General features: G+C 42.7%; 1 protein-coding gene across 2 annotated transcripts in view; it reads left to right on the plus strand.

Annotated features, from left to right (window-relative positions):
• PDSS2 (decaprenyl diphosphate synthase subunit 2) overlaps nucleotides 1–25,383 on the plus strand; it is a 296,876-nt gene that overhangs the window by 265,796 nt on the left and 5,697 nt on the right. For both annotated transcript variants that reach the window (XM_066373544.1, XM_066373545.1), the window contains one exon: nucleotides 3,729–3,761. In XM_066373544.1, the coding sequence (XP_066229641.1) occupies nucleotides 3,729–3,761 (33 nt within the window). The remainder of the gene's footprint in view (nucleotides 1–3,728; nucleotides 3,762–25,383) is intronic.

Consider the following 25,383-nt stretch of genomic DNA (forward strand, 5'->3'; position numbering starts at 1 on the left):
TCCTGCACGCCAGGCCGACGCTCTACCACTGAGCCAACCGGCCAGGGCCTGAAGAAATATTATTTATGTGGGGGGATTAGATCATCATTTGCATGTGTTTCTAATTTCCCATATTTTTATTCTAAAAGCTTTATGTGAAAAAAAACTTTTGTCAGAATATGTACTTCAGGTGTGTATATAACATGTAGATTTTAACTTACATAACAGCTGAAAAAAATATATACATATATTATACAATATATCTATAAAGACTTAAATTTTTATAATATTTGTCTTATAAATAAATAGTACTTTTAGGGTGGAGGGGAGGGGCACAAGAAAAACCAGATAGAAGGTGACAGAAGACAATTTGACTTTGGGTGATGGGTATGCAACATAATCAAATGTCAAAATAACCTGGAGATGTTTTCTCTGAACATATGTGCCCTGGTTGATCAATGTCACCCCATTAAAATTAATAATAAAAAAATAGTACTTTTATATATCAGCTAAAGTAGCCAAGGATGAAATGGTTTCGTAGAATTAGAATGTTTGTTATATTAACATAAAGGACATTCAGGTGAGCTACCTATCAGTCGTTATAGTCTACTCAGGTTGTAATGGCTGTGGTAATTGTGCTATCGTTTTATGTAGCTTAATCTCTCAGCTTTCAAAACATTTAAGAGCTGATAATGAACACATATGGATTACATATATGGTTTCTCCGTCATCATTCTCCCGGCAAAGTATATCTCTGCTGGGTCAAGGGTGGTGGCCAAGCTAGGAATATAAATTGTGAGAGAGTTCAAAAAGAACTTTTAATTGATTAGACACAAGTAGTTCAGAGTAATAAAATTCTCTAAGATGATTAGTTTATGTGCACAGTATGTGATAGAAAAATGGTTTTATAAAAATTTATAATAGTACTACCCTAGATGTTCTTATTTATAAACCCTTATTATCTGAAGACACTGCTGTTGATTTTCTTTTTCATGACACAAACTGGGAAATGGCTGAATGCCCCCAGAAGGGAAAGTCCACCCGAAGTCTTTATAAATTATACAGTTTCCACACTTTGCTTTGCAATCTCAAGACACAAAATCTCAACTTCTTAACTTTCAACAAATACCATTTTCCAACACTTTTAATGTGTCTTTTGTGTTAAGCACTGAAAGATGAGGATGTTGAAAGACCTGGAATGAAGAGGAGCCATTAGAACAGAAGCAAAATGGGAGGCAATGAGGAGGTGACAGATGTTTTCAGGAATGAGTTGAGAGTAGAGCAGTTCTGCATCATTTAAAAGGCGCTGTGCCAGAGCAATCCATACTGATCAACAAGAGGCAAGGAAAAGGACAAACACTTAAAAAGGTGGAAAACAGGATCGGCCTCAAAGTCAGATATCTCTTAACCTTAAATGAATTCAAGAGACAGCTGGGCCTGACCAGGCGGTGGCACAGTGGATAGAGCATTGGACTGGGACACAGAGGACCCAGTTTCAAAACCCTGAGGTCACCGGCTTGAACGCAGGCTCATCTGGCTTCAGTGTGGGCTCACCAGCTTGAGCCCAGGGTCACTGGCTTGAGCATGGGATCATAGACATGACCCCATGGTCACTGTCTTGAGCCGAAAGGCTGCTGGCTTGAAGCCCAAGGTCACTAGCTTGAGTAAGGAGGCACTTGCTCTGCTGTAGCCCCCCAGTCAAGGCACATATGAGAAAGCAATCAATGAACTAAGGTGCCACAACAAAGAATTGATGCTTCTCATCTCTCTCCTTTCCTGTCTGTCTGTCCCTGTCTATCTCTCTCTCTGTGTATCTCTCTGTCTCTATCACACACACAAAAAGAGAGAGAGAGAGCTGAGAGTTTGAGAACTTAAAGACTAAGCATACTGTGAAATGCTGCTGCTGAAATTTTGGTCACAAGCCATGGATCATTTATAGGATGAAGGCCAGTTCACATTTGCACAATAAGTGAATAGCTTGGGGCATGAGTACACCATACAGGCATGCTTGAGGCTCCCTACCATTCCTGCAGAAGTTAGAGTAGGGGAGAGGGATTGTTAGTATAGACAAAACTACTTTACTTGGGGAAAAGATATCCATAGACAAACAGACAAGCAAGTAAATATAAAATATCTGAGCAGAGAAAAGAATAATCTTGGTTTTAAAATTTCTGCAAGAACTGACTCATATTCCTGTTGTTAGAATATATCTCAGGACTAAGTTCAAACTCTTCTTAGTTCACCGAGAATCCTAGATTCTCCCCCCCCCCAAAAATCTTCAAAGATCAGATTGAAACCCCCAAATTCCTTTTTATAGTACATTGGTTGCAAAGGCCTTTGTTTCATTGAAAATGTTCAAGTCATAATTTTAACTTAAAGTGGTTTGTGATGGTGTCAATATCTTATGACACGGAAACAAAATTCAGGCATATTTGGATAAATTTTTAAAAGATTATAAAGAAGCAAGAAGTGTCAGCACCAAGGTTATAAACCTCTCCTTTTACTCTCATGAAAGAAATCTGCCCGTGTTTATTATCCGTCTAGTGTCGTTTTGGAATCGGGAACAAAATGGGCTCAAGACCCACACTAAAGAAGCTGCAGGGCTCTTGTTCTGTACAGAGGAGAGGCAGCAGGAGAAATGTTATTCTGGCCTACAAAAAAATGAGCTGACCTGCCAGCAAAGATTAATACATCAGTCGTCTATTATATTAAAATTTGATATATAACACTTTGGAGTATATCTGTTGATTTACAAAAAATTTTTAATAACTGAAAATATTTTTAAAATAAAATCTGACCTCATACAGGACGTCTCCTGCACCTTCACCTTTTCTGCCTATCCTCGTTCCTGGTGGGGGTAGAGAGTGACGTGGGGGGCCTTGGACATAATAATTATGCCAAGGGAAGTAAAAAAAAAATTGACCCACAGATTGTTTTGCTAAATGTACAGGAAGAAATATTTCATTATAGCAGAACCATCTGAGAGCCACCACCTGGCCCAGTGATCAAGTTCACAGCATTGCTAAGAGTGGGACAGCCTGACATTTTGCGCCTCCTGAATTGTGCAATGTGAAGTACATAATATCCCGTATAAAATGTTCTTGCCAAAAATGTTTCACCTCAACCCAAGCAAGCTTCTTCAGACCCAGCTTTCAGTTTGCAGGCAAAATCAGAACAAGTTAAATGACACAATGATGAAATAATATGACAACTCTCCAAAGAGAGACAGCTGCCCTGCTATCTTCAAAAGTCAGTGATTTTTATGAAAAATGTTAACGGTTTTTATTTTCACTTCATGAAAAACGGGAAGGGTCTAGTCTAGGTTTAACCGAGACAAAAACCAATTGTAATGTGTGAGGCTTGGTTAATTCTGGTTTGGGAGAAGAAAAAGCTATAAAAGATATTCAAGGGACACTTGAAGAAATCTGAATATGGATTGTATGTTAGATGCTATGGCAATATTGGTTTTTTAATTTCATAGTGGTCACATACATGGTTATGTATGAAATGTTCTACACTTAAAGCACATATGTGCACTCACTATACTGTTCTTTCCATTTGTCAATGTTTGAATGTTTTATACAATATACTGAAGTATATACATGTGTACTGTGTATCTCTCTAGTTCATGATAGAGATATGTAGAGATATATAAGGAGGGAGTTGACCTTTCTTCTTTAAGAAGAAAAGTGTTGGAAGCACTAAATAATTTTTAAAGAACTAATGAAAGTTGTCCTTTTCTATTTTAGGCTCAAGAGAAAGAAAGATTGGACTATGCTAAAGTAAGTAAATTTTATTTATGCTACACTGTTTTATACATTTTAATTTGGGGCTTGGTTTTTGTTTATATTTCAAAGGTCGAAAGAATAATCACATTCAGAGCTGAGGGACATTCCCTGTTAAGTAACAGGCATTAGCAGGTAAAATAAGAGTTACCCAACAGTAAGTTTATCTAGTGAGTACCTGCTTCATTCCAGACACCCTCTTAGGTGTTAGGAATAGAAAAGAGAACCAGATCCAGTCTTTCCTTTCAGGACATTTACAATCTAGTGGGGGATACAGATCACTGATGAAAAACTAAATGGATACATAATATAATGCCAGGTGGGTTAAGTGCTAAGAAGAAAAAAAAAGAAAAAAATGAACAGGGTAAGAGCACGAAGCGTTGCTGGAAAGACGCCGTGGCCAGGGGTGGACGAGAGCTTTCAGTGCCATCAGCTCATTCCTGGAGGCCCTCTCTGGGGCAGGCTCTGACTCTGAAAAGCAGTATTTCTCCTGTAACCTGTGGAGCTTTCGAAAACGCACAAGCCCAGGCCACCATTGCATCACACCCTCTTTCACTAAGATCAACATCCCCTGGTGGGAAGAGCGAGGCCGGGCCAGGATGGAAGTGTTTGAAAAAAGGCGCCACAGATAATTTGACATACAGCCTTGGTTAAAAACTGCTTGGGGAATTCGGATTTCAGTTTACCAGGGAAGCCCAGGAACTTACTTGGGTCACATTCTGTTCTCCCCTGGGGGACAAATGGAACATCTTATAGCAGGTGTGTGGGGAGCATATAGCTACTTGGATAAAGGAACATGTTAACCTCCTGGTTTGGGCAGCAGCAGGAATATCCAGGGCGTGAGCACACCTGCACTCCAAAGACGAGGAAGAAACACGACCTGAGGGCTCTGCTCGCAGGGGACGGTGGAGGCATGCTGCGCTCCCGCACTGACCGCCGACCTGCCCGCGGCCTCCTGGCACCCGCACCTGCTGTGCACGCCGGGGCTCCCGCCTTCCCTCTCACTGCCTTAGGTGCCCAAATTGCAGTCCCTCTTTTTCTCTGTTTTACAGACTTTTGCCTCCTTCAAGAAAAAGTCAATAATAGGATCTCCTCTAAACTGAGGACTTCCAAATCTGTCACTTTGTCTTAGATGTCTACTTGAGTTTTATCATGTACCTAAATGTGGGTTGTGGACATATTTTCTCAAGTTTCCCACAGGGCAGTGAGCTCAGTCCATCTTAAACAGAACTCAGCTTCTCTGGTCTTTCCTTTTTTAATAGGCTTTATTTTTTAGAGCAGCTTTAGGTTCACAGCAAAATTGAGTGAAAAGTATAGAGTCTCCACCTGACACCCCCACACACACAACCTCCCCCACTATCAACAATCTGCAGCAGAGTGGTACTTTGGTACTTCTGTTACATTAACACGTCATTGTCACCCAGAATCCATAGTGCACAGTGTTGTATCTCTGGTCCTTGTTATTCACCTGTTGTTGGCACTGTCATCTCACCAGTCAACCATAAGAGACTTAGAAGTCACCCTTGAGTGTTCTTACTCCCTCACCCCTATGTTCCATGACCAAGTCATGCCAGTTTTATATCCTAAATTTTCTTAAATCCAGTCTCTCCTCATGATCTCTGCCATTGCTCAATGTAAGTCTCTTCATCTGAACCATTGGAAAACCTGCTGGTTGGTCTCCCTGCATTTCTTTTGTCCCCACAAATCCATTATAATTCAGAATGTCTAAACCACAAATCTGACTATTTCTCCCTCCAGCTTAAACCTCCATGTTGTCTTCAAAGCATGCTGGATTAACATACAAAGCACGGTATGATCTTACTCCTTAGAGAGACTCTCCACCTTCTCCTTCTGCCCTGCGCTCCAGCGGCACCAAAGTACATAGAACATACTGTTTCTGTTCTTCGTGCCTGGACTCATACTGACCCTCTGCTTGGAATGCTCTTCCCCCTTTATCTGGCTCCTCCCACTCCTCCTGAAAGGCTTAGTTTAGGATAACATCCTATAGGAAGTCCTCCCTGGTTGTGCAGGCTGGACGAGGTGCTTTCCTCCATTCCTCAGTACTTAATGGATCTCTGAGTCACTGCATGCTCTCTTGTTGTAATGATCCATTTATGAGACAGGTCATAGACTGGGATCCCTTTGAGGGCAGGGACAGTGTCTTATTTGTCTTTATAAACATGGTGCTTAACACAGTGCTTGGCACTTGATAAATGGTGAGTGAGTGAGTGAGTGAGTGAGTGAGTAGAAAATCTGGTATAGGCCTGACCTGTGGTGGCGCAGTGGATAAAGCGTCGACCTGGAAATGCTGAGGTCGCCGGTTCAAAACCCTGGGCTTGCCTGGTCAAGGCACATATGGGAGTTGATGCTTCCAGCTCCTCCCCCCTTCTCTCTCTCTGTCTCTCTCTCCTCTCTAAAAATGAATAAAGAAAGAAAATCTGGTATAGGGTTTGTGATCTCAATCATAGAGAAAAACAAAGCTTTTGACATATGTCGCTGGTATCAACCAGATTGAGAAGGTTGCTGAAGAAGGTTGTAATAAACGAGTTTGGAGATGAAAGCTGGGATTTTACTGTGATAGTTAAAGAAAGCTAACTCGTGAACAAAAAAGTAAAGGAAAAGACATCACGATTTGGCAATGGAGTGACTGTTGATCATCGATGCTTATTTATGACTCAAAGAACTCCTTTAGGGTCTCTTATTGCAGAAGCACATGACAATGGAAGTGATTTGAAGAAATATATATGTATTATATATATATGGTACAGAGATCAAACACCCAGGACCAAGCTCTGCCACCAACTCACTGCAAAATCTACTATCAATCCCTTCACTCTGGTCTTCTCTCAGTTTCTTTAGTATAAAATAAGCAATTTAGAATAGTGCTATTTTACTCTTAAAGCCCATTCCAAATTCTTTGGGGGGGGGGATTCTTATCTGTAGACTGCTGAGGTGCAATTCATTCCCGTAGCCACGTCGCCTACCCACCCACTATGTGGTTGGTGTTTAATATGGTTGAGGAGCTGTGCTGGTGCTGACCACCACCATGAGCAAGACTGACACAGGCCCTGCTGTCACACGTTTCCTGGACGCAGACCTCCCCACCTAAACTAGCCCCACTTGCTCTTTTTTCTTCTTAACATGTACCTATCATTTTTATTTAATTACTTGTTTCTTTCTATCTTCTTCTACTAGACTGTAAGAGCCCTGAAGGCAAGGCCCTGGGTGGCTTTGGTTCATGGCTGTATCGCCCACACCCAGCCAGGCTCACACGGAGGAGAGCTTGATCAGTGCGTATGGTGAGCATTGCAGTAGTGTTATGCCAGGAGAAGTGCAGGAGGTTGTGAAAAGTCTAGAATCAAGAATTGTAGACTCAGCCTGAGCAGGTGGTGGCACAGTAGATATGGCATCGGCCTGGGACACCAAGGACCCAGGTTTGAAACCCCGAGCTTGCTGGCTTGAGTGTGGGATCGTAGACATGATCCCTTGGTTGCTGGCTTGAGCCCAAGGTCACTGGCTTGAGCAAGGGGTCACTGGCTTGAGCCCAAGGTCACTGGCTTGGCAGGAACCCCGCCCTCCACCCCCATCAAGGCATGTATGAGAAAGCAATCAATGAACAACTAAAGTGCCACAACTATGAATTGATGTTTCTCATCTCTGTCCCTTCCTGTCTGTCTGTCCCTGTCTGTCTGTCTCTCACACAGTAAAAACAAAACAAAAAACCCTATAGACTAAAATTAGCCTTTTTAAGAGAATATTGACTATATAACAGAGCCAATGTTCAGTGGCCCTAAGTTTTTACTTTCCTAAGTGCCCATTGACAGTATTTCTCATGCCAATAAACAGAAGCCCACCACCTGGAATGTGTGGTGATAGTCTGGTAGTTAAGGACATAACTTTATCTAGGTAATGAATCCTTACACAGACCTAAACCCAAGTAACATGGGGAAGAAAAGTTATATGCGTCTCTACTAAGTGTGGAGGAGATGTTGGCAGGGTGCAGTTTACGGTTTTATCTTACGCAGTATACCGTGGGCCCTCAGTAATACATATCACAACCTAAGGTCTACTCATCTCTTGTTCGGTGTGGCCATGGTGCTCATGCTAACTAATGTGGGCGTCGTGCTTCATGGCTAAAGACTTCCCTGGTGGGTTTATCTATAAAACTACATTGGAAACTCTATCCATTTCTGGAGACCATCATGAAATTTATTTGTTCCTGGAAATTTCTTTATTGCCAAGTTGTGAGTATTTACTCAAAAGCCAAATTTTATCTGATAAATTAGATTCCAAGAACTATAGGAACTGTTTTGGCTGTGTGCGCTGTGGCATTACACAGCATGTCTCACATTTTCTCAGGCTCAGAATGGTGAAGTAGCCAGGGATAGGGCAGAAGAGGCAATCACTTAAAATCAGCCTCAGCTGGATCTCTGGGATGTCTGTCACATGTAGCAAAAGAGTGGTCTGCACCCAGATAAGAAATTGAATTACTTTTTTTTTTTTTTGTATTTTTCTGAAGTTGGAAACAGGGAGACAGTCAGACAGACTACCGCATGCGCCTGACCGGGATCCACCCGGCACGCCCACCATGAGGTGATGCTCTACCCATCTGGGGTGTCGCTCTGTCACAACCAGAGCCATTCTAGCACCTGAGGCAGAGGCCACAGAGCCATCCTCAGTGCCCGGGCCAACTTTGCTCCAATGGAACCTTAGCTGCGGGAGGGGAAGAGAGAGACAGAGAGGAAGGAGAGGGGGAGGGGTGGAGAAGCAGATGGGCGCTTCTCCTGTGTGCCCTGGCCAGGAATCGAACCTGGGACTCCTGCATGCCAGGCCGACGCTCTACCACTGAGCCAACTGGCCAGGGCCTGAATTACTTTTTAATTGAGTTCTTGTTGCACTAGGACCTGGATAAAAATGCTTTTATGGCTGCAGGGCCTTTCATCTTAAGATATCAAAGCACTCGACAACAATTAGCATTACATCTCCTCTGCCTCTCTGTAAGGTGGTCCACACAAGCACAGGAGTACTGTACTCCGCTCCAACTGAAACTCGTCCATCTGGGTGCTGGGCAAAGAAGGAAGCTGTTTAACTGCAAGGCGATTCTACCCAATCGCTTCTAAAATGTAAAAACGAGAAACATCCTACTTAGCTGGTTAAAACTACAGGAGAAGGTTTATTCAACAGAATGTAATTACCAGAAGTGAATGTGACCAAGAAGCTAGTGCTAACAGTTTTGTTCGTATGCACAATGCTATGGGGATCTTAATTACAGTGCGTGGCCTGCAGCCCTGGGTGTGTATCTCTCCAATTATTCCAGGTTCTCTGGGCTCCTGGCCCCAAGGTTAAGCAAACCGATCCACTTCAGTGCTGGAGGGAAGAGTGCCACCCACTGAATTGTAGGAATGTGTGGCCGTGTGTTGCGACTGGTGGGAGAAGCTTCTCGGACCACATTCACATTCGGTTTGCTATGGTAACTAGTAATGTATATGTCTGAAAGACAACGAATATGTTGACTACTGTTGCTGAGAAAAACATCTACAAGCTTCTGTGTATTTTCCCCAGCTGGAGCGGAGCGTATGCCTGCAGTTTAGCCTACTGCTACGTGAAATAAGCATGCTGCTAAGAGACTGAGGCAGATGGTATTTTTACCACTTCAGGCAAAACATGGCACCTATGGTTCGGCTTTTACAATTTTAATTTTTTAGCACATTCAAAATGGTTGCTTAAATATCTCCATCACAGAGATGCGGACTTTTCCCCAATTTCTTTTTAATAATTGCTTCAGATATACAGATACGTATACAGATCACTTGATCAGAACCAAACCCTGCCAGCACTGGGAGGTGGCCTCCTGCCGTTCTTTCTGCTTTCAGGTGCCTAGGGCTGAGCTTTAAACGGGCTTTGACATTCACGCTAATTTTGACACAAGACTAAATTTATAGACACTTTCTTTATCTCCAGTCTTTATTGTGCAGTTCATATCATTTTTCTCCATGACTCAGTACAAAAAAGCAAGTGTTCTTTCTATTGTCTTCTTACTCTGAGTTCCCTCTATGCACAGAGAATTGCTCAAGATTAGCTCTTGTAAAGAAAGATCTTGCAGGTTTTAACTCATTAGGCATCCAGTTCTCAGTCAAATGTAAAAGAGATTTTTTTTTTTTAAGGACTAGGTTTTTGACCTGTCCTCTGGCCTGGAATTTGTTCAGGGTCCAGGAGCTGCACGGTCTCGGGGCTCAGTACCCGCGCCGCCCCTGCCACCTCTCAGACAGTGTCCAGAGCGGCTGCCCCTCTTCCCTCCCCGCCCTCAGAAGGCCTTGCACATTTTGTTTTGTTATAAAGCGCATTTGCATACGGTACACATTAAAATTCTCTTCCAGACATCCAACCAGGCTGTCCACAGACACTTGCATTTGCATGATCACATATCATCACTTCCCTTTAAGAAGAAAAAGGAGTCTCTCCTGTCATGTCCTGGTCCGCCTTTCCAACGCTGTCCTTTTAGCTGGTTTTTCTTTTCTTATATAAAGATAGCGTCAAACATTTGCTGCATATTGAGTCCAAAATTCTTTTTTTTTGAACCTTGAATATAGAAAATTTTCTGTAAATATTATTGTCCTTTTTTTCCTGACAAAGCCAGGCTTTTTTTTTTTTTTTGGCAGACAGTTTTTGCCTGCTTGCTCTATCCCAAACCCCTAGCTAACTGGCTCTGAGAATTTTTCATGTTGGCACATTTAGAGACCAGATGTTGCTTTGTTTCCTCTTCCCTGTACCCCTTTTTTAGGCAGATGCTGCTTCTGCTACCCTGGGAGTTGACTTAGCTCCTGTGGTAAAATATCCAATACAACATCAGTGTGTGCCCAAAATCTCTCGTTTGCTGAAACCTCTTGAAGTTGTCTTAACATTTAGGATTTGTTTAGTGATAATCATGGAGACTGTGTACAAGCATTGACATTCCCTCCCCCTGCTTTTCTATAAAGTACTTGTGGTCCAATTAGGTGAGATGTTTATAATACTGTAGAATTTAAAGAAAAAATACCCAAATGTAAATACTATTATAATATGGGTGCAACTATGTAAAATGTTTTATGTTTGATTAACACTGGAAGACAACACATAAAAATGTAAATAAGAGCATTAAGGTAACACTATTTAAGCATGTTTAAAATAAATACATTGTAATTTTGGGGATTTCTGGGTTTTATATATTTATTTATTGAGCCTGACCTGTGGTGGCGCAATGGATAAAGCATCAACCTGGAATGCTGAGGTCGCTGGTTCGAAACCCTGGGCTTGCCTCGTCAAGACACATATAGGAGTTGGTGCTTCCTGCTCCTCCCCCCTTCTCTCTCTCTCTCTCTCTCTCTCCTTACCTCTCTAAAGTGAACAAATAAAAACTTTTTTAAATATTTTATTGATTGTTCTTAGAAAGGGAAGGAGAGAGAAAGAAACATGGATTTGTTGCTCCACTTGTTTATGCATTCATTGCTTGTTTCTTGTATGTGTTTCTTGTATATTCTTGAGAATTGAACCAACAACTGTGGCATATGGGGACAATGCTGTAACGAACTGAGCTACCTAGCCAGAGCCAAAGATTCTGTTTTCAAAATGCACTCTAATTTGAACAGGAATTTTTTCAGATTATGACCTGAGCTACTGAGAATTGAAAAATGTGTACCACCGTGCCTGGCCTGAGGTGGCGCAGTGGACAGAGCATCTACCTGGAATTCTGAGGGCACTCCTTCAAAACCCTGGGCTTGCACCTGACCAGGCGGTGGCGCAGTGGATAGAGCATCGGACTGGGATGCTGAAGACCCAGGTTCGAGACCCCGAGGTCTCCAGCTTGAACGAGGGCTCATCTGGTTTGAGCAAAAGCTTACCAGCTTGAGCCCAACGTCGCTGGCTCAAGCAAGGGGTTACTCAGTCTGCTGAAGGCCCGCGGTCAAGGCACATAAAAAAAACAAAACAAAACACCCCGGGCTTGCTCAGTCAAGGCACATAAAACAAGCAACAAGCAAGCAATGAACAACTAAAGTGAAGTACGTATGAGTTGATACTTCTTACTCTGCCCACCCACATCCTTCTCCTCTCTCTGTAATATCAACAAATAAAATCTTTAAAAAAAAAAAAAAAAGGAGCCTGACCTGTGGTGGCCTAGTGGATAAAGCGTCGACCTGGAATGCTAAGGTCGCCGGTTCGAAACCCTGGGCTTGCCTGGTCAAGGCACATATGGGAGTTGATGCTTCCAGCTCCTCCCCCCTTCTCTCTCTGTCTGTCTCTCCTGTCTCTCTCTCTCCCTCTCTCTCTCCTCTCTAAAAATGAATAAATAAAATAAAATTTAAAAAAAAAAGGAAAGAAGGAAAAGAAAAGAAACACATGTATTTAGTGATTTAATCAGAATTTAATTCTGGGCTCCTACAGAATTGCTTGCTTCTTTGGCAATGGGCAGAAATGCACAGGTGGAAAGTGAAAATTTCGTACACTGTAGTTCTGCGCTAGGCCTCAAGAAGCAGCTGCGGTCCTGGAGGCCAGCGGGGGAAGTTGGTGGCCTGGAGCACCAGGCAGGCCTCGCAGGCATTGATCAGATGACTGACCACAGCATGGTGACCAGTGCTGGAGAACCTGCCACAGCTGCCCTCTGAAAGTTTGAAATCCTCCACTCCTTTTTTTTTTTAAGTGAGCAAGATTGAGAGACAGACAGACAGACAGACAAGGACAGAAGACAGGAAAGGAGAGAGATGAAAGGCATAAATTCTTTGTTGTGGCTCCTTAGTTGTTGTTCATTGATTGCTTTCTCATATGTGTCTTGATGGGGGGGCTCCAGCCAAGCCAACGACCTTGGGGTTTTGAACCAGGGTCCTCAGTGTCCCAGGCTGACACTCTATGCCAGGGGTCTCAAACTCGCGGCCCGCCCACCAATTTTGTGTGGCCCGCAGACTAGTCCACGAAGTTTGATTAGTCTGCGGGCCGCACAAAATTGGTGGGCGGGCCGCATGCGGCCTGCGGGCCCGAGTTTGAGACCCCTGCTCTATGCACTGTACGACCACCTGGTCAGGCTTCTTGTTTTTAAAAAATCAGATAAAACCAGGTCTTTTTCTTTTACAATCACATTTCAGACAAGTGTTTTTCCTTATAGCAATAATGAAGGGACTTTGCTTAATCTATTTTTCAAAACAGTTAATTTACTAAAGTCAATTTTTGCAACTACTGCTCTGATTCCAAATCTCCTTCAATATATAATTATTAATGATGGAAAAATAATCATTGATCTATTTCTGTCCATAACAAAGCTTAAAAGCTTTTGTACCATGTGAAACTTGTAATCAAAAATAAAGTCTAACCCTGGCCTGTTGGCTCAGTGATAGAGCATCAGCCCAGCATGTGGATGCCCTGGGTTCGATTCCTGGCTAGGGCACATAGGAGAGCGCCCATCTGCTTCTCCACCCTTCCACCTCTCCTTTCTCTCTATCTCTCTCTTCCCCTCCTGTAACCGAGGATCCACTGGAGCAAGTTGGCCCGGGCACTGAGGACAGCTCCATGGCCTCTGCCTCAGGCACTAGAATGGCTCTGGTTGCAAAGGAGCAACGCCCCAGATGGGGAAGGCATCGCCCCCTAGTGAGCATGCCAGCTGGATCCCGGTCGGGCGCATGCAGGAGTCTGTCTCTCTGCCTCCCCGCTTCTCACTTCAGAAAAATACAAAAAAATAAATAAGTAAGTAAGTAAATAAATTCTAATCGCACATGCAATCATTAATGTCTTTAACCAGTGTGTGTGCCTTATTATGAGCCCTCAAGTCATTTTGCAAAACAGTTGCAAAGAAGGAAGAAAGATTAAAAGTACCCATTCTTCCATTCTTCGTGGCAGCACCTTAGTTGTTCACTGATTGCTTTCTCATATGTGCCTTGATGGGGGGAGGGATACAGCAGAAGCGAGTGACCCCTTGTTCAAGCCAGCGACCTTTGGGCTCAAGCCAGTGACCGTGGGGTCATGTCTATGATCCCACACTCAAGTCAGTGACCTCAGAGTTTCAAACCTGGGTCCTCTGTGTCCCAGTTCAACGCTCTGTCCACTGTGCCACCGCCTGGCCAGGCTGATTTCTTAATGTTATTTTAAAATTATCAATAGATCCTCGTTCTCTGAGGTGTTAGCAATCCCACACACCTCAATGGCATCAACAGATTTAATGATCATAATCTCTATTCCCTTGTGCATCATGAATAAAATTATTAAATAATATCAATAATAAGTCTCTGTATGACATCACAAAACATGCCACTCTCTCAGTAGTCAGCCCAATACTGTTGATACTGTTTTAATTCAATGCTCTAAGCAGTTGTCTTTTTTTGTTTTTTCAGATCATATAGGAATATATGATCTCTATTGATCTTTGGTTTCTAATTTTATATATAAAATGTGGAATTACATAGTTTATAACAATAATGTTTAGTGGGGCAATCTTTCCTATTCTTAAATCAAATTCAAAATTAAATTAATTTTTAATTACTGGCCCCTAGAGATTACATATTTCGATAATAACTAACACCAGGCAGGTAAGGCAAACTTAGATTGTTGATGACCAGTGCTTGGTTGTAAGCCTGGGATCCTGTCTGGTTTGGCTCACCATTATGTATACCCTGAGGGCCTAACACAGTGCCTGGCACATACTAGGTGCCCAATAAGTATTTATTGAGTTACTATTGAATGAATGAATGAACGACCCAAGGTATGGCAAATGTTTATACCTATATTTTGTACTTTTAATTCATAAGGCATATTTGACTCTACCTTTGCTTCTATTATTTCCCCCCAAGTGTATTTTTAATCAAATTGTTACATCCTCAATGCCTTGCACTCCCTGGGTTGAAATAAAGATTCAATTGGAGTAACCTTTTGAATCCTAGTCTAGAAAGCTAACTAAAAATGTCCTCCAGGCTGGTTCTGTGGGTGAATGCTCTGCACTGTGGGACAGCTGGACTCGATCATTGCTCCCCGTCGGTGGTATCAGCAGCCACCTGTGCACAGGGAGAGCCTCTGTGCTTTGCTGTAGGACAGAGCCTTCCATTCCCACAGCGGAGCCCGGTTAGTCCCCTGAAACAGTCCTAAGTGAAGCTGAAGGGACTGCTGTCTGTTTCCTTGTCATAAAAAATACAATAGACAAAACATGAGTATTTCAAAATTCTATATTTTGAGAGAGACACCTCCATGTAGATACTGAATGTGGTTTTAGTAAGTTAGAAGTCTTTATCATTACCTTGATTGATATTTTTAAACTCAAAAACTAATCCTACAGCCTGATTTTGTACAGCATTAAGATTTTGTGATTTTGATACATTTGATCTATCAGAAACCTGTAATTTGTTTAGTTGGTACATCCGAAGCCATGTTTCCTAACCAGTGTCTGCAAGCTCTGTTTAGCCTCCCCACTTATAGGTGAGTGAATTCTGGCCCTCTTCCCCAAGTCCTTGACTTCCTGGCTTGATGAAAGATCTTGCCTGTTCACCAGATCATAATAAAGCCGAAGGTGAATTGCTGAAGATTCATTCCTGCATAGCGCAAGGGTGCCCCCTGTGGCAGGTCTGCCTGTTCTAGATCTCAGGAGATGATGCTAACCTTTATCTGCAATACATTCTGATAGGATTTGTGGGCACCAGTTAAGAAGGGTTGTAGGCTTTGCATGTGCTGTGATCTCTCCATGAGGCGTGCGATCAAGAAGCATGTTTTTCAGTGTGCACTCTGTTCAAGACACACGTCTGAATCAGATGTTTCTGTCAAATTCTATCCCTGAAGTTCTCCATTTTATGGAGAAGAGAGCAAATTACTAAATGGTGTTCACACAGGTCCTGTCTCACAGAGTCATAATTCTGCCGTGTCTACTGCCTGTAGTGTGTTACCCTATACTGCTTCTCGAGATGCTTGAGACACACTAAAAAAGAAGCTGGAGCGAATTTGCAAGCTCTGGCCTTACAAACATCCAGAAAACGTTATGTATGACTCTATAAACTAAAATTCTGGTCTCAGAAACAAGTGATTGTCTAGTGAAAGACTCTTAGGACCTATGTTTGCTGAACCAGTGTAATAATTATTATAATATTTAAAAAAACTGGTAAGCATTCTTCACTCTTTCAAGAGAGTTTTTTATATATAACCATTTAAAACAAGTTCTGATCATCATTCTTTTGAGGAAGGCAAGGATCTATGTTTACAAATATACATTCTTTTTCTTTTTTTTTTTTTTACAGGGACAGAGAGAGAGTCAGAGAGAAGGATAGATAGGGACAGACAGACAGACAGGAACGGAGAGAGATGAGAAGCATCAATCATCAGTTTTTTGTTGCGACACCTTAGTTGTTCATTGATTGCTTTCTCATATGTGCCTTGACCGGGGGCCTTCAGTAGACCAAGTAACTCCTTGCTGGAGCCAGCGACCTTGGGTCCAAGCTGGTGCGTTTTTTGGTCAAGCCAGATGAGCCCGTGCTCAAGCTGGCGACCTCGGGGTCTTGAACCTGGGTCCTTCCGCATCCCAGTCTGATGCTCTATCCACTGCGCCACCGCCTGGTCAGGCTACAAATATACATTCTATACCACTGTAGCATAGAGATCTCCTATGTCTGGAAGAGGTGTTGATCCTGCAAATGTGACTACGATTACATGGCACAGAGTACCATCCTCACCTCATATGTTGATTCCTGCATTTTTCCTCAAGTCTGAACCTGGAGGACATGGCTGAAGTATACATGTATTATTTAATTATTATTACTCTCACTAAATGTAGTTTTTCTGTTGTCTGGGGTGCTTTCCAGTGATGGAAATCATAAATGTGGCTTAAGTTTATTTGTATCAGGATCCGTGGTAGGATGTTAGGAGTCTAAGGTCATGTGGATGGTAGTGGCAGTGGAAGTAATTTTGAGGGAAGTGATCTACAAGTATCAATATCCAAATACTAAAGCAGATGAAAATTGAGACATGAGAAAGATTTAAGGAATGTGTAAGTAAGATACAGACCAAAGTAAAACAATAGAAACCCAAATTCAGGCTCTGGCCGGTTGGCTCAGCGGTAGAGCGTCGGCCTGGCGTGCGGGGAACCCGGGTTCGATTCCCGGCCAGGGCACATAGGAGAAGCGCCCATTTGCTTCTCCACACCCCCCCTCCTTCCTCTCTGTCTCTCTTCCCCTCCCGCAGTCAAGGCTCCATTGGAGCAAAAGATGGCCTGGGCGCTGGGGATGGCTCCTTGGCCTCTGCCCCAGGCGCTAGAGTGGCTCTGGTCGCGGCAGAGCGACGCCCCGGAGGGGCAGAGCATCGCCCCCTGATGGGCAGAGCGGCGCCCCTGGTGGGCGAGCCGGGTGGATCCCAGTCTGGCGCATGCGGGAGTCTTGCTGACTGTCTCTCCCCGTTTCCAGCTTCAGAAAAATACAAAAAAAAAAAGAAAAAGAAACCCAAATTCACTCTTACATAGTTTATGTATTCCTCAAATAACCCCCAGGTTTGTTTGATTCCTACATGATGTAGTGCTCTCATCCCCCAGTGTTCTTGTTAATTAAATAACCAGCATAGTATTTGTCATGAGATTACAGAGTTTAGTATTTATTGACTCCCTCCTAAAACAGCCCCAGACAAGGTGACTCTACAACCTATGATATGTGTTCCTTTTGAATTTCTATTAGAGTTTACTAAAAGACTTTGTGGTCCCAATTTTGATTTTTGAATTTCAATGTATAGAATTAAGTTCCTCTTTGGAACCTGACCAGATGGTGGCACAGTGGATACGGCATCGACATGGGATGCTGAGAAACCAGGTTCAAAACCCCAAGGTCCCCAGCTTGAGCATGGGCTCACCAGCTTGAGCATGGGCTCATCCAGCTTGAGCATGGGCTCATCCAGCTTGAGCATGGGCTCGCCAGCTTGAGCATGGGCTCATCCAGCTTGAGCATGGGCTCACCAGCTTGAGCATGGGCTCACCAGCTTGAGCATGGGCTCATCCAGCTTGAGCATGGGCTCACCAGCTTGAGCATGGGCTCACCAGCTTGTGCGCGGGGTTGCCGGACTGAGCCTGGATCATACACAGGATCCTATGGTTGCTGGCTTGAGCCCAAAGGTCACTGCACTGACTTGAAGCCTATGGTCACTGGCTCAGCTGGAGCCCCTCAGTCAAGGCACATATGAGAAAGCAATCTGTGAACAACTAAGGTGCCACAACTATGAGTTGATGCTTCTTACCTCTCTCCCTTCCTGTCTCTTTCTCTCACTTAAAAAAAAAAGTTTCTCTTTGGAATGTGATACCAAAATTAAAAATTAGCTTTAAATCAGAATGTGGATAAAGCTGTGATTTTTTTTTTCTTTTTTCTTTTGAAATGGCTTCAAAAGCTGTGATTTAAAAAAAAAAATAGCTCTGGCCCATTAAGTCAGTGGTAGAGCGTTGGCCCAGCATGTGGATGTCCCAGGTTCAATTCCCAGTTAGGGCATACAGATGGGACCATCTGCTTCTCCACCCCTCTGCCTTCTCTCTCTCTCTCTCTCTCTCTCTCTCTCCCCCCCCCCTTCTTGTAGCCATGGCTCAATTGGTTCCAGTAAGTTGGGCCTGGGCGCTGAGGATGGCTCTGAGGAGCCTCTGCCTCAGGTGCTAAAACTAGCTCAGTTACCAAGCAATTGAGCAACAGCCCTACATGGGCAGAGCATCACCCTATAGCAGGGGTCCCCAAACTTTTTACACAGGGGGCCAGTTCACTGTCCCTCAGACCATTGGAGGGCCGGACTATAAAAAAAACTATGAACAAATCCCTATGCACATTGCACATATCTTATTTTAGTGTAAAAAAACAAAACGGGAACAAATACAATATTTAAAATAAAGAACAAGTAAATTTAAATCAACAAACTGACCAGTATTTCAATGGAAACTATGCTCCTCTCACTGACCACCAATGAAAGAGGTGTCCCTTCCGGAAGTGCGGTGGGGGCTGGATAAATGGCCTCAGGGGGCCACATGTGGCCCGCGGGGCGTAGTTTGGGGACCCCTGCCCTATAGGGTGCTTGCGGGGTGGATCACAGTCAGGGCACATGCAGGAGTCTGTCTCTCTGCCTCCCCTCCTCTCACTTAATAATAATAAAAAAAAGTTAAATTTTCTTTGGAAAACATGAAGCGCTGGTTGTTTTTTGTTTGTTTGTTTGTTTTGTATTTTTCTGAAGTGAGAAGCGGGGAGGCAGACAGACAGACTCCTGCATGCACCCAACCCGGATCCATCTAGCATGCCCACTAGAGGGCGATGCTCTGCCCATCTGGGGCGTCACTCTGTTGCAACCAGAGCCATTCTAGCACCTGAGGTGGAGGCCATGGAGCCATCCTCAGTGCCCAAGCCAACTTTGCTCCAATGGAGCCTTGGCTGCAGGAGGGGAAGAGAGAGACAGAGAGAAAGGAGAGGGGGAAGGGTGGAGAAGCAGATGGTCGCTTCTCCTGTGTGCCCTGGCCGGGAATTGAACTCAGGACTTCATACGCTGGGCTGATGCTCTACTGCTGAGCCAACCATCCAGGGCCAGCACTGTTTGTTGTTGAAGCTTCAATTTAATGTCATTCTTATTGTGTGTTTTGCATGTGAATTCATGTAATTGAGAAAAGAAGGAAAAATTCTCTTATTTCTTTCTCTTATCTTTGCCCAAGTAAGATACTTAGTTAAGATCAGTAAAATTTTACCCTATTAGAGTCATGCAAATAATAAGTTACTCTAAGAAGGAATTCATTTTATGTTGTTCGCAATACATTTCACATTTTGTCAGATAATAGAAAGGTTTTAATTGTAGCTTTTCCTTTTGTACCATCTTGCCATTCAAAAGCTGACAAGACCTTTCAGTTGACACACCATCAGCTAGAATTCTGGAGAGGGATGGGACTTGGGAGGCAGCATTGTTCCACCTCCCACATCTGCTAAGAGATTCATTCAGTGGTGGGACTCAGCCAGTTCGCACCAGTTAGACAGAAATGATACCCAATTTTTTGTTGAGTTCAGCAAACTGGTTGTTAAAATGGCACTTGTAATGAGAGTTCTCTCTAAGGTGGGCGCCTGGGCAGCCGCCCAATGTGGAAATCACAAATTTATATTCCTTACTCTTTTTTAACGTTCATCTGCGCAACAGTGTATTCTAAGTACCTGCAGTAATATTCATTCCATCCATAGGTGAAAAATTTGATGGAACTATGCTTGTAATATTTATTTATTCATTTCATAAAACTTATGCCTTTGATGAAATAATACATTTTAATTCCTTTGCATTTGTTACTTCAGTAAACAAACATATAAAGAGAAAAAGTGCCAAACAACCAGGGGTGACAATTTGTCATTGGAGATATCTTAAATAACAGTTTTGTTGTTTTTTGTCAGGTTTTATTTAATACTTTTTCATTAATATTTTAAAACTCTTGTAAAATAATCTAGTTTTGTGTACCTCTTTTATTTTTCTTATTTTAGTATTAACTGCATGAAATTATAAACTACCTTTCGGTGTATCTTTTTTTATACTTAAAATGGTCATTAGGGCAGAGAACTGGTTGTTAAATTATTTGAATCCCACCACTGGTTTCATTCATACTTTCTCTAACACAGTCATCTAGGCACTAAGGACTTCAATCAATAGGGAGCTCACAACTTGTCAAAAATAATGATTCTGTTGTTAGATAACTCTAGTCATTTGAAAGCTGCTTTTTATTTGTAATTGAAATTTGCCTCCCAGAACTTCACCTGTCTTGCTCTTTGTTCTGTCCCCTGAATCATACAGAACAAGACTGCTCCTCCTTCCATTTAATTGCTTCACATATTTGAAGATAGCTTTCATAATTTCCTTTAACCTTTTCCTCGAGGGTAAGCATTTCTTTAGATGACATGTTGCCGAATGCCTCTTTATCCTAACACTGGACCCAGTCTATGTCCAGTGCCTTCTCACACTTGGCAGTGGTGCCCAGGACTGAATGTGGTTTTTTGAACATGAGTTGACTATCAAAGAGTGTGACGTGACCATCCCCGCCTGTGTTTTGGAGATGGACATCTGTTGATGCTGCCAAAGTTTGCATTTTCTTTTTTTAAATCTATATTATCGTCTTGAATTATGTGAGGAATGTAGTTATCAAAGATTCTCAACATGTTTTAATGAGTCACTGTCAAACTGAGGCTTACACTTTTACCATTAAGTTTTGAAACCTTACAGTTATCCCTATTACATTTCATCAGGCTAGTATCAGTCTATTGTTCAACATGTCAAACCATTAAAATTGTGATGCTATCCATGTGTTAGCTCTCTCCCTTGGCTGTATGACAGCTGAACATTAAAATTTAATATGTATCCCTTCTCCATCTTCATTCAAGGAGTGCATAGAACTGTGATAAGGGCTAGAAACCAAGTATTGAGTCCTATGGCACAACACCAGAGATTGCTTTTCTGCTCAATATAAATCCACTGCTAACCATTTACATATTCCAACCCATAAAATACCATACTCTAATCCAGACCCCATTTCTCTATTTTATCCACAAAGAACTAAGTTTCCAAATTCTGAATATACTCTATTTCTACTACTTCTGAAGCCAACAGCCAAGTGGTTGTATCAAAAGGAAAATGAGAGTGTTCATTGTGACCTATCCTGGGACTGTAATCCACTGCCTATTTTTTAGAACCCACAAACCATCTATTTAATAACCTTTACTGGAATTTTGCCATAATTGTTCATAAGTTCATAGGTCTGTGTTCCAAAATGCACCTTTGTCTTCTTTTTTTTTTTTCTTTTGTCCTGTGTTGAAAGACATTAGTCGTTTAAATCTCGCCATCTCTACAAGATTAGCCTTTCAGTTAGCTGGGAAGGACCTTTATGTGCAACATAATTATGTCAACATAATTGGATGTAAAGGTGATTGGAATCTGGTGGAAGGGAAGAAGGTAGGGAAGAAGGAAGGAAGGAAGGAAGGGCGGGAGGGAGGATATGATCCCATGTTCACTGACTTGAAGCTCAAGGTCTTGAAGCTCAAGGTCCCTGGCTTGAGCAGGGGCCACTGGCTCTGCTGGAGGTCCTGGGTCAAGGCATACATGAGAAACAATCACTTTAACTTTAAAGTGATGCAACTACGAGTTGATGTTTCTTATCTCTCTTCCTCTTTCTCTCTCTCTCTCTCTTTCTTTCAAGTGAGAGAGAAATACATGCACACTTAAAAGAAAGAGAGAGAGAGAGAAAGAAAAAAGAAAAGAAAAGAAGGAAGTTATGGTCTCTTCCCATTTCAGCATGGCTTCCATTTGTCTTCTTTTACCCTTATCCAGAAGTTTTCAAACATTAAAATAAAAACTTTAATATATTGTTTTATACTCCCTTACTCTCTATTATTCACTTTCTTCAAAATAAAGTCTATTTTGTGTTTCAGATGAGTTTTAGCATCCCAATTTTCTCTAAACATTCTGTCCAGTTGGGCAAAACAAAACTTGTCTAGTGGAAGAAGCTGGGCGTGCAGAAGTGGAACCCCGACTATTTCACAAGTTCCCTGTGCAGTCTTGGCCCGTCTCCCAGCCTCTCTCATCCCAGCTTCTTCTGCAAAATGAAGTGAGAAGATAAGATTGTGCTTAGGGTTTCTTCTGGGTCTTAAAGTCTCCCTCTGGCTTCACTGGAGAGAAGTGACTTCTGCCTCCACTCCTAAAGCTACTTAGACCCCATAGCAGGGGCTTGTGCTTTTGAACCAAATAGTTTTTTAGAGACATGCAATGATTTTCTCAAAAGTGTTTCATAAAGCAACACTTATCACTGAAAAGGTGTTCAGTAACATCTTTTAACAAATGTTAAATAATAGTGCACTTAACTTTAAGTATTTTACATCCTCTCTGTCTGTGTTAATACCTTTAATTAGACCCTTTAGCAGGGGACTTGGACTTCATTTATTTCAGGTGATGCCACAATTATACAGTTTACTCAGTTGAATTAATTAGAGATTTAATTATATTAGTGCCCTAAAGTGCTATATCAGGGAAATAAAACACAAGGCTAAAAATTCACCTTCAGTGTGTGTATGTGTGTGTTATTTATCCTGCAGCTAAAATGTTTTTCAAGTCATAAGGGCCAGTGCGGGCACAACAGCACTTCTAGCCACACCCTAATATGCAAAGTTCTGTCTCTGCATTATTTGGACTTTGCCCAGTGAAAATGTGGTGAAGGCAAATCTGGAAGGATTTTTTTAAATTGTGGTTTTTTCTCCTGCACCTATTAGAACCAACGTCATAGGTCCAGACCCTTTGTGTTCCATTTAACCCTTTTTGTTTTCATAACCCTCTAACGGCCCTTCTTACAGGGGGTCCTGGGAGGTGGAGTTTCTCCCTGTGTCTCCAGCCCCCAAAACCTACCCAGGCCACATAGGTGCCCAACACATGCTTGTTGAATTGAATTAGATCATTGCAAAGACAACTAGTTGGACATGTAGCTGAAACAGTATAAACCCAACACAACTAATTTTAAAATAAAGTTAGTCAAAATACATGCCCCAACTAGTGAGGTACTCCCAAATCAGGCTAATCATTGGAATGACCTAAGAAGCATTCGAAATCTTCCTAGATGAATCTTACCATCAGCCACATTTGGGAACCCCAGCTTAATGTGGGTTTGTGTTTTTTTTGTATTTTTTCTGAAGCTGGAAACGGGGAGGCAGTCAGACTCCCACATGTGCCCGACCGAGATCCACCCGGCACACCCACCAGGGGGCGATGCTCTGCCCATCCGGGGCATTGCTCTGTTGCGACCAGAGCCAGTCTAGCACCTGAGGCAGAGGCCATGGAGCCATCCCCAGCGCCCGGGCCAACTTTGCTCCAATGGAACCTTGGCTGCGGGAGGGGAAGAGAGAGACAGAGAGGAAGGAGAGGGGGAGGAGTGGAGAAACAGATGGGTGCTTCTCCTGTGTTGCCTGGCCGGGAATCGAACCCGGGACTTCCGCACGCCAGGCCGACACTCTACCACTGAGCCAACCGGCCAGGGTTTAATGTGTTTTTTGTCACATTTATATACAAGGGACAAAATGGTCTTGTCAGGATAGACCCATTGCCTATTCTTATTTACAGAAAAGAATGAATCTTATTTATAGTCTATTAGTTATAACTAAAGGATTTCTTTTTGTTTTTTTGTTGTTGTTTTTTTATTCAGTGAGAGGAGGGAAGGCAGAGACAGACTTCCACATGTGCCCCAACCAGGATCCACCCAGGATCCACTAGGGGGCACTGTTCTGCCCATCTAGGGCATTGCTCAATGTAGCTCTTTTTAGTGCCTGAGACAGAGGCCATGAAGCCATCCTCAGCACCTGGGGCCAATTTCCTCCAATTAAGCCATGGCTGCAGGAGGGAAAGAGAGAGAGAGAGAGAGAGGGAGAGAGAGAAGTGAGAGGGGGAGGGGTGGAGAAGCAGACAGGCGCTTCTCATGTGTGCCCTGACTGGGAACTGAACCCGGGACATCCACACACCTGGCCAATGTTCTACCACTGAGCCAACTGGCCATTTCTTTGAGCCAATGGTTTGTGTAGTTGATGGAAGTGTTTACAGATGACTGTGAGGAGCAATACCTTCCACAAAGGATTAGATTACTGATGAGTCATTAAGTGGGCATTTTACACATGGAAGCTGTCAGTTCCCTTGATGTGCAAAGCCCTGTGAGCCCACGTCTGTGGAAAGAGCAAATTTATCTTCTAACTGGAAATTAAATAGTCATTGGGTGAGAGAATTAGCTCTTTAGAGATTTGAGGAAATTTCAGTGATGTTCTTCTGGGCACTATCTTGTCGTAATCTGAATTACCTTTCACTGAACAAGGTTTATTAGAGTACCAAACTAAATGGAACAATCAAAGAAATACAGAATGTAAAACATTGTACAGCACAGCCTGGCCCTTTCAAAACAGGAATGTCATAGGCGGAAAAAAGATTCAAGTGTCATAGCAAACAAATGCAATGTGTAAACCAGGATTGACTATGGTTGGAACTAAAAAAGGCTAAAGACATTTTAGACGGGACCTGTGGTGGCGCAGTGGGTAAAGCATTGACCTGGAATGCTGAGCTGCTGGTTCAAAACCCTGGACTTGCCTGGTCAAGGCATGTACAAGTAGCAACTACTACAAGTTGATGCTTCCCACTCCCTCCCCCCTTCTCTCTCTCTCTCTCTCTCTCTCTCTCTCAAATCAATAAAAATAAAACCTTAAAAAAAAACATTTTAGAGTAAACTGGGGAAATGTGTACATGGACTAGATATTTGATAATGTTTGAGGATTGTTGTGAGTTTTCCTAGTTGTGATCATGGTATTCCGGTTATGTCGGGATGTTCTTCTTTTAGCTGGTGCATGTCCAAACAAGGTGAAGCATCGCATCTTCTGTGGTGCATCCAGGGCAGGTCCTACCAGCTCAAAGCCTATCTCTAAATGTTCAAGAATTTTGTGATCCCACAACCCTTGGTAGCTTAAAAATCAATGATGGGAGTTTTCATACCACAAAATTCTTCAAATGCTACAAACAGAGCTTTTTCCTCCCCTGGAGAGCTAATTTACCAGCATGCCACTGCCCCCAGCTTATTTCCAAATGGTTTAGAAAACACACACACACACACACACACACACACAAGTAGACAGAATAAAAA

This window comes from Saccopteryx leptura, chromosome 3 (assembly GCF_036850995.1).
Source record: "Saccopteryx leptura isolate mSacLep1 chromosome 3, mSacLep1_pri_phased_curated, whole genome shotgun sequence".
In the NCBI taxonomy this organism is placed as follows: Eukaryota; Metazoa; Chordata; class Mammalia; order Chiroptera; family Emballonuridae; genus Saccopteryx; species Saccopteryx leptura.